Source organism: Peromyscus californicus, unplaced genomic scaffold (genome assembly GCF_007827085.1).
Source record: "Peromyscus californicus insignis strain IS unplaced genomic scaffold, ASM782708v3 Scaffold_16__1_contigs__length_79575227, whole genome shotgun sequence".
Classification (NCBI taxonomy): domain Eukaryota; kingdom Metazoa; phylum Chordata; class Mammalia; order Rodentia; family Cricetidae; genus Peromyscus; species Peromyscus californicus.
This window is the reverse complement of record NW_026294458.1, coordinates 14,944,204-14,953,987: the sequence shown is the minus strand read 5'-3', so window position 1 is coordinate 14,953,987 and position 9,784 is coordinate 14,944,204. Positions and strand designations below refer to the sequence as shown.

The window sequence follows — 9,784 nt, the reverse complement described above, 5'->3', positions numbered from 1 at the left end:
TTAAAGGCGTGCGCCACCACCGCCCGGCTTGTTTTGTTTTTGAGACAGGGTTTCTCTATGTAGCACTGGAGTCTATCCTGGAACTCACTCTGTAGCCCAGGCTGGCCTCAAACTCAGAGACCTACCTGCCTCTGCCTCCCTAGTGCTGGGATTAAAGGCATGGCCACCACCGCCTGACAGATGGTTGACTCTTGCTCAGTCCACCCCCACCCACACACCATCCTCCTTCTCCTTCTCATCCTTTAAAAAAATTGAGGCTGGCGGCTGAGAGATGGGTCAGTGATGAAGAATACAACCTGCTCTTCCAGAGGACTCAGGTTTCAATTCCCAGCACCCTCATGGTAGCTCACACCATCTGTAAGTCTAATTTCAAAGAATCTCACACCCTCATCTGGCCCCTGCAGATGCATGCAAGGACACAGACACACATACAGGCCAAACATCCATGTACACAAATAAAATAAAACACATTTTAAATTAAAAATTACATTTATTTAATTTGTGTATGGGGTAGGAGTTGTGCATGTGCCACAGTGTGTGTGTGTGTGTGTGTGTGTGTGTGTGTGTGTGTGTGTGTGTGTGTAGAGGTCAGAGGACAATTTACAGGAGTCTGTTCTTCCACCACATGGTTCTGGGGATTAAAGCTCAGGTCTTCAGGCTTAGCAGCAGGCATCTTTATCCAGTGAGTCACCTTCAGTGGTCCCTCTTTTGAAATGGCTTAGGAAAGGTCAGCTTACCCTGAGCCCACATCTCCTCTCTGGAGTCTCATCTTGCATGTAAACAAAGGATTCTCCCTCCTTCTGATAAAGGATGCTCGAGGGTGTTTCATAGGTCAAAGGTTCCTTCTTCCCTGCTAGAAGAGGGACAGATGCAATGGAACCATTTCTCTAAGAACTGACACCTGTATGATGTTTTACAATCAAAGGTTTCCTCCCTCCCTTCTGGAAAAGGGTCCACCTGCACCTGGTGGGATGTGATTGCAGCCTTCAGACTTTAAGAACCCTATCCTTGCTTCCCTACCAAGAGTTTTTCTGAGGCACTTGCCTGCTCTTGATCAGCAGCTAATAAAAGACCCAGAATACTCTTAATAGTCTTCATTGGCTTAATAAGCATGGTGATCTCTAACTTTCTTTCATGGAGTACTTCCGTCCATCTGTCTGTCCATCCGTCCGTCCCTCCCTCCCTTTTCCAGTATTGGAGACTGATCCCAGAACTCTGCTCTGTTGTAACAGTAAGCTACATCCTTGGCCCTATTATTTTGAGACAGGGTTTCTCTAATTTGCCCAGAACTCCCATCCTCCCTGCCTCATCCTCCTGAGTTTATTTTGTTTGTTTGAGACAGGGTCTCAATATGTAGCCCAGGCTGGTCTAGAACCGATGATCCTCCTGACTCCACCATGCCCAGCTTCTTGCTCTTCCTGCAAGAATGTCAATCCTACTGGATCAGGACCTCACCTTTATGACTTCATGTATCCTTGATTACCATGTAAGGCCCTGTCTCCAATACAGTCACATTGGTGATAAGGGTTCCCATCTATGATTCTGAGGAAACGCAATTCTGTCTATTACAGTTGTAAACTTGAATTTAGAATTTGAAGGTGTTCAGTTGGAACCTTCAACTTGCTCCTGCGTGGTCTGAGAAGCCCCATCTCCTTCTCTCCAAACCCCACCCTCTCAGAGAATCTCCAAGAAAGAAAAAGCACCAAAAAGTCCAGTTCTGCATTCTTGGCAGCTGTGACAATTCCTCCAATGAAGTTGCTAGCAGCCCAAGTCCCCACCTAAAGTGCTCAGCTTTTGACCATACTTGGACACAAACCCAGCTTGTGGCAGATGCGTCATCACCCCTCATCTACAGGCTATATAACCTCCCTGCTTTAGTTCAGGTGCATGACTTCTCTGGCCTCGTTCTCTGGGACTGGAGAACTCACCCAGGAGTTGCTTTGCTCAAATAAACCTGTTCTTTTACTTTTTCAGTTCAGCTTGATCTGGCTTACTGCATCAGTGGAGAAAACCTATTATCAGGGTTCATAAGGGGTTCACGTAGTTGTGTGTATGAGAGTCTCAGCTTCTCTGTCTTAATATGTGGCCAACCTTTATGGGGTTGTCAAGAAGCTGAAATGAAATCATTTTAACGAGTTAAAAAGTTCCTCCCTATACACTAGCAATGACCTTGCTCTTTCTCTTACGGTGTCATCTTCAAAGTACACAGCATGACTTTCATTTTATTGTATCATTCCCCCTATGTGCAAGAAAGTGCTGGTGGCCTATAGGAAGGCCTCAAAGGGAGTCACACCCTATTCTTGCAGAAAGGGTTGGAGGAAGCATGTAGTGAGAACACTGGTTCCTGAAAGGACATCCTTTACCTAGGACTTCTCACAGAAGCTGCAGAACAGGCCAAGGATGCTATTGATGAGATGGATGGCCACCAGGAGAAGCTGGAGGAGGCTGACACACAGGAGGGTGGAAAAGAAGGCCACATGCCAAACCACAGCCTTAGAGGGCTCCAGGCAGACGGAGGTCCAGAGTGAGCGGTCATACAAATAGTTCCTAGACCCAAGAATAAGGGGGTCAGGGGTGGGGAAATAAACAAAAATACCCAATCAAGGAACTCCAATAGAAAACACAGGACTGGGACTCCCCTGGCCCAGGTCAGGGGACTGTGCTTGTGAGGGTGACCATTACCTGTTGGGCAGGTCTTTGAAGGGATAACCAAATTTCCAAGCTTGTGTCTGATTGAAGGATGAGACATCAAACATGCAAAAGGGACCGTCTTTCAAGGCTGCTCCAGAAGTGACAAAGCAAACCAAAGCCCCAAGAAGAGCCAGGCCACTTGACAACAGGGCGATGAGCATCTGTAGAGGAAGCAGGGGACAGAGCTTACACAGAGCTGTGGTCAGGGGCCTGGTGGGGTGACACGGTCAATTCTAACTTCTCTGGTGGCCAGGCATTCTCGCACCCTACGTGGGAGGGTGCGGGGTGACACATTCCTTTAAAACATGTCCCAGGGTGGTTGATGAGGTGTCTAAGAAGAAACTGTTGAGAAAGGCCAGAAAGACAGACAGACAGACACATGGATCTGCAGCTCCTCACTGCACAGGGTCTTTGGACTCTCTAGCAGGTTGATATCTCCTTGCTAGGCTACTGCAGTGACTCAGCTGTGAACTAGCAAACTGCTTAGTGCAGGTCCACTTTCTCCTCAAATTCCCACTCTTGAGCTCTTTTCAAATCAAGCATAAAAGGGAGGAAGGAAGCAGATGAGGAGTTGGCTCGGATGTTAGAGGACTCAGACTCTGTTATTCCGTCAGAAGCCCAAGGCCATGGCTCTCCTAATGCAGCATCAACACATCACCTGGGAATGCACAGTTGCAATGCAGACTCTCTCCAACCCACTCCAGACTTCCTGGGTCAGAAACCCAAGGTGAGACGGAGCAATTTGTGTTTTAACAAATGCTTCAGAAAATTGGATGCTCACCCAAGATTAATAGCCACTCACTCAGCCAGGTGGTAGTGGCGCACGCCTTTGATCCCAGCACTCAGGAGGCAGAGGCAGGCAGATCTCTCAGTTCGAGGCCAGCCTGGTCTGCAGAGTGAGTTCCAGGACAGGCAGGGCTATACAGAGACACCCTGTCTCGGGGGGGGGGGGGGGGGGGGGGGGGGAGCCACTCGCTCAGGCGAAAGAGAACAGAGAATAGTAGATGAAATGCTTGTGAATTTATATTTAATGTTTTAGCACGGAACTCAGTCGGAGGGCTTCCCGGCGTGCGTGTGGCTGTGGGACTCAGGGCAGGTCTCCTGTGCAGTGACTGTAATGAGGCGCCATGTGAGGCTGAAGAAGCAATGGGTACATATGTGCCGCTCTGTTTTTTGTCAACCTGCCACAAGCTACATTCAGTCTGGGAGGAGGGAATGTCAGCCGAGGAGCTGCCTCCATCCTTGGCCTTTAGGCAGTCTGTATGGAATTCTCTTGATGGTTGACTGAAGGAGGGGGGCCCAGCCCACTGTGGGGCGGTGCCAGCCCTGGGCAGGTGGTCCTGGGAGGTATCAGAAAGGTAGCTGACCAGTAGCCTGGATGCAAGCCAATAAGCAGCACTCCTCCATGGCCTCCTCTTCAGTCCCTGCCTTGAGTTTCCGCCCTGACTTCCCCCAGTGGTGGACGGTGACCTGGAAGTTGTGAGATGGAATAAAACTTTTCCTCCCTAAGTTGCTTTGTTTATGGTGTTTATCACAGAAGGAGAAAGCAAACTAGAATAACATACATGCATATGTGTACATGACATACATACATATGTACACACACACACATACATGGAATCCAGGGTGATCACAACTACTTAGCCCAGGATGACCTTCTCCTGTCTCCACCTTCCAAAAGTTGGTGTTAAAAAGGGGTGAGCCACCGCACTCGGCTTGAGGTTATTTTGAAAATCTATACCGATGCAGCTGTGATTAATGAAGTGTAATTTGACTCTGGTCCTGTCATCATCTGTAGAGCAGAAGAGTCAGATTATAAACTGGTGGTTGGCTTATTTCTAATGGGAAGAAAAAAGTCTGTGTGTGTGTGTGTGTGTGTGTGTGTGTGTGTGTGTGTGTGTGTGGAGGGGGTACATGTACGTGGTTTGTTTTGTTCCTTGGTCGGTTGTTTTAGTGCTGAGAACTCACTCCAGCACCTCATGCATGGTGGGCAAATGCCTCTATCACTGAGCTGTACCCCAGCCCTCTAAGAAAATATTAAACCAGCCAAGAACCAGCAGAGTGCTTCACACCTATGATCCCAACACTGGGGAGATGAGGCAGGAGGATTACAAGTTCAAAGCTAACTCCAAACTACATAGTGAAATCCTGTCTCAAGGAAAGCCCAAATGGGGGTTGGAGAAAGGATGCTCTTCAGAGGATCCGAGTTGTGTTCACAACACCCACATGACAGTGCACAACCAGAAGTAACTCCATTTCCAGAGGCTCTGACACCCTCTTCTGGCCTCCACAGACACCAAGTACACACACGGCACACAAACATACAATCAGCCAAAACACCATAAACACATGAAACCAAACAAGAAAAAGAAAAGAAAACCCAAAAATAACTAAGTAAATACATAAAAAAATAGGACATTTTCTGTCAATGATATATGATTACTGTATACTTAAATCCTATTCAGATTACTCAGTATCAGAGAAAATGACAGCTTATCACACTTATGCAGACATCTGAGGTGCATTAGCCACTTCATCCTTGGCCCTAACCCTTCCGAAGATGAGCCCGGAAAACTAAGGCACTGCCAAGAGTTTGGGGATGTTAAAGGGCGGAGTTAGGGACTGCCTTCAAGCCTGAAAGCTAAAATGCCTCTTGAGCCCTCTGCCTCTAGGGTAGAGAGTGTGAGAGTCGTGTTAAAGGTGGGGCCACTGTGCTTACACGCAGACAGGGGGCGCTCTTGCTGAAGTAGCCCGTCACGGAGATGAGAGTCGCTGCCACGAGAAACCTGGAGAGCAGAGAAGTGTGTTAAGAGGAGACCGAGTGGGGCTGGAGAGGTGGCCCAGTGGTTAAGAGCACTGGCTGCTCTTTCAGAGGACCCAGGTTTGGTTTCCAGCACACACAGTGTCTTACAACCTCTGTTACTCTAGTTCCAGAGAATCTGACGCCCTCTTCTGGTCTCTGGAGGTTCCTGCATCCACATGGTACACATACATACATACACACATAGGGTCAAAATACCCACACACAAATAAATCTGGAAGAAGAGACTGGGTTGATTTGCATTTCTAGCTGCCGCGCACAGCTGTTGAAATGGACTTAGGGCCCAGGTTGAACTTAGTCCATTTTGACTCTGTAGGTGCTAACACCCATCTAGCCCTTCCTGGTTCCAAGGTCCAGCAACCCATGACAAGTCCCCGTATTTCTTTGGGCTGCTTATGGACCCAATACCAATCTGTTGGAACACCCCGACCACCACCACCTCCTAGTTCCATCCCTGAAAGAGGCTTTGGGAATTCCCACTCACAGAACCCAAGGCATGTACGTACCATGAAACCCCCTCCCCAGAGTCCCGAGCCCAGCATGGCATGCTTGCCAATGAGACCCCTCGTCAGGTAGGTCACATCCCAGCTAGGAAAGAGGAGTACGATGTTGGCCCCAGCAGCAAACAGGGATGCAGTCCCGAGGCTCAGCCCGATGAAGCGGGAGCAGGTCCGTGAGCAGGCGGTCACACGGGGGAAAGGACAGCATCCCGGAAACGATGGCAAGAGGTCACACACAATGTGCTAGAAGACAGAACGCAGACGGCTTCTGTGAACAGGTCATATCAAGGACAGGTGAGGAGCTTATTTTGTTTTTGTTTTGTTTTGAGGCAGGGTTTCTTTGTGTAACCCTGGCTGTCCCGGAACTCACCTCTGTAGACCAGGCTGGCTTTGAGCTCAGAGATTCATCTGCCTCTGCCTCCCGAGTGCTGGGGTTAAAGGCGTGAGTCATGACACCCAGCTATGCTGAGGAGCTTTTAAAACACACTGCCTTTCAAAGCCTTCCCCAATAATTAGAGTTATGCCCTCCATTTTCTGCCAAGCATCAACCACACACATTACCAGTCCATCATATTTTGTGTGTGTCCTATTTATAACCAATGATTGTCTATTTTTTCCTTTTGAAAATTTTATTATACTTTATTAATTTAGAGAGAGAGAAAGTGAGACTGTGTGGACGTGTGTGTGTGTGTGTGTGTGTGTGTGTGTGTGTGTGTGTGTGTGGCATTCCTGTGAGACACATCACATGTGTGGAGGTCAGAGAATAACTCTCTTCAGTTTTTTTTAAAGATTTATTTATGTATATGGATGTTTTGTCTGCATGTACATACATCTATCTGCACACAAGAAAAGGCCATCTGATCCTATGAGACTACTGTTATGGATGGTTGTGAGCCACCTTATAGGTGCTGGGAATTGAACCTCGGAAAGAGTAGCCAGTGCTCTTAACCACTGAGCCATCCCTCCAGCCCCAGAGGAAATTTTTCTGTTTTCTTTTCTTTTTCTTTTTTGGTTTTTCAAGACAGGGTTTCTCTGTGTAACTTTGGTGCCTGTCCTGGATCTCATTCTGTAGACCAGGCTGGCCTCGAACTCACAGAGATCTGCCTGGCTCTGCCTCCCGAGTGCAGGGATTAAAGGCGTGCACCACCACCACCCAGCCCAGAGAACAATTTTCAAGAGTCCATTCTCTCCTTCCATCATGTGGGTCCCAGGGATTGAACTCAATTTGTGAGGCTTGGTGGCAAGCACCTTTACCTGCTGGGTCATCTCAACAGCCCAATGACTATTCCTATTTAATAAAACTTTTAAAGGTGCCGTCAAGATGCCCATTCTCCACGCTTCTAGCCAATGGTATTCATTTGATGCTGTTGTTGTTTGTTTTGAGACAGGGTCTCACTATGTAACCTTGGCTGGTCTGGAACTCAGTATGCAGAGCAAGCTCTCAAACTCAGATTTATCTGCCTCTGCATCCCAAGTGCTGGACCAAAGTTCTTATTGCTTGTCCAGTGTGATGAGAAAAAAAAAGGCATAAACAGGAAGTGACATTATTCAAAGATAATCTGGCTATATATGCAGAAAATCCTAATCAATCTATTAAGAATTACTTGAACTAATAGGTGAGTTTAGCAAGGACATAGAATAAAATATCAATACTGTATTCTATCCCTGTACAGACAATGACAAGTTGAATTTTGTTTTGTTTTTGTTTTTTGGGACAGGGTTTCTCTCTGTAACAGTCCTGGCTGTCTTGGAACTCACTCTGTAGACCAGGCTGGCCTCGAACTCACAGAGATCCACCTGCCTCTGTCTCGAGAGTGCTGGGATTAAAGGCATGCGCCACCACTGCCCAGCCAAGTTGGAATTTTTCACTTGAAAGATATTTGTGATGCACAAAACAAAAATACCTATGGCTATATTTAATAATGTGTACAGGATATGTATGATAAGAATTACAGAGCATTGTGGAGAAAAGGAAGACCTCAATGACCCAAGCCAGTGTGGCTGTGCATCTCTGTAATCCAGCTATGTGGGAAGGGGAGGCAGGAGGAGGAAGACCACCTGAGCCCAGGAGTTCAATGCTAGCCTGGGAAGGGAGAGAGGGAGAGACAGACTGGCTGACTACATACCCTGGCCATTGTTAGAGGTTTGTTTTGTTTTATTTGAGACAGGGTCTCACTATGTAGCCCTGGCTGACCTGGACTTCACTATGTAGATCAAGCTGGCCTCGAACTCACAGATATCAGCCTGCCTCTGCCTTTGGGAGTGCACCATCAACGACATCCAGTCTTGTTAGCGTTTATAAATGTATATAACTGTGGGCGAGGGTGAGAAGCAACTGGGAGGGTCCCACATTGCTGGTGAGAACGTAATGGTTAATCCGTTCCGGAAACAGTGTGGTACTGTCATGTGCCTAAACATCCACTTACCAAACCAACCAGTAATTCCTCTGCTTTATGAGAGTGCAGTGAAAATGCTTGCCCACACAAGCACTGATATTGAACGTCCATAGTAGCTACTCATAAAAGCTAAAATTAGACATATGTCAATAACCCGAGTGTCCATCAACAAAATATGTTTTATATGCATATAGGGGAACATTTAGCCATTTAAAAAAAAAAGTCCTGATCCATGATACAGGTGGCTCACACCTGGAATCCCAGTAACTTAGGAGGTTGAAACAAAAAGAACGTAAGAGTGAGGCCAGCCTGGGCTACACAGTGAGTTTCAGGACAGCCAGGACTACAAAGAGAGACCCTGCCTCAGCAGCCACAACAACAACTGAACACAAATCAGGAAAGGACCTCAAACAAACAAACTACAGTTTATGGTAAGGAGATGGTTTCCAGGGACAGCACTGAAGAGGCAGGCTCTTTCCTCAGCGGGTCCCCACAGCCCTTGGTGGCTTGGGATGCCTCTCAGTCCATGTTCCCCTCCCCCCATGCGCCTCCCTTCCTGCTGCTGTTAATTCTGTTCTGTGTGGTGAGCGGCCTTTACCAAACCCTTTCACACTGAATGGAGGAGCGGGTTCCAAGTGAAAGCATGTCTGGGTCTTGCTAGAGGAGAGGGACATGTTAGGGGAGCTGGGGGGGTGGGTATGAAGAGCCCTTTACCCAGAGACACCAGGAACCTGGAGGGAAGGAAGTGGTGAGGAGCCAGGAAAGATGATGGAGGCCTCCTTTGGAAGCCCATGCACCAGATTCAGCCTCCCAGCTCCTGTCAGGCTCTGACCCATGTCCAGCTATCGAGAGGCAAGGCCCTCTGGAAAACGTTCCTTCCCACCATGCTGGGTCCCCCCCCCCCCCCCTTGTACTGAGTTCCTCATCATCTTGTGATTTAGGCAGGCTTCCCTCCTCAGACTATCTTGCCATTTAAGGGCAGTGCTCCGCTTGCGACATTAACCCACTGTCTCTCAGAGGACTGATTTTGTCAGGGCCCAGTAAGGACTGATATGTTACTGGCCATTCGGGAATATATTTTGAACCTGGCCCTTCAGCACCTGCTCATAATTACCTGTGAGTGAGGTGTATCGAGAACCCCAATTAGCAAAACCAAACTCTCCTGTTTCTTCTCAGGAAAGTCACAGGAAGGGGTCGAAAATTATTGAGCCTGTGCCAGGCATGGTGGCACAGACCTATAACCCCAGACTTGGGAAATAGAGGCAAGAAGATTAAGAGTTCAAGGCTGCCCTCCACATAGTGAGTTTGACGCCAGCTGTGGCTACAAGAGACCATGTCTCAAAAACTCCCAAACCAAACACACAAGAAAAGACTCT

The 9,784-nt window shown here is 47.8% G+C and overlaps 1 protein-coding gene across 1 annotated transcript; it reads right to left on the bottom strand.

Annotated features, from left to right (window-relative positions):
• Positions 1–519: 519 nt before the first annotated feature.
• Positions 520–6,222, bottom strand: Tm4sf19 (transmembrane 4 L six family member 19; the record flags this gene model as incomplete). The annotated part of the gene is made up of 5 exons (XM_052739904.1): positions 520–853; positions 2,364–2,547; positions 2,683–2,852; positions 5,411–5,475; positions 6,018–6,222. Coding segments are annotated over 4 exons (624 nt in total), but the record flags the coding sequence as incomplete, so codon positions are not given.
• Positions 6,223–9,784: the final 3,562 nt, after the last annotated feature.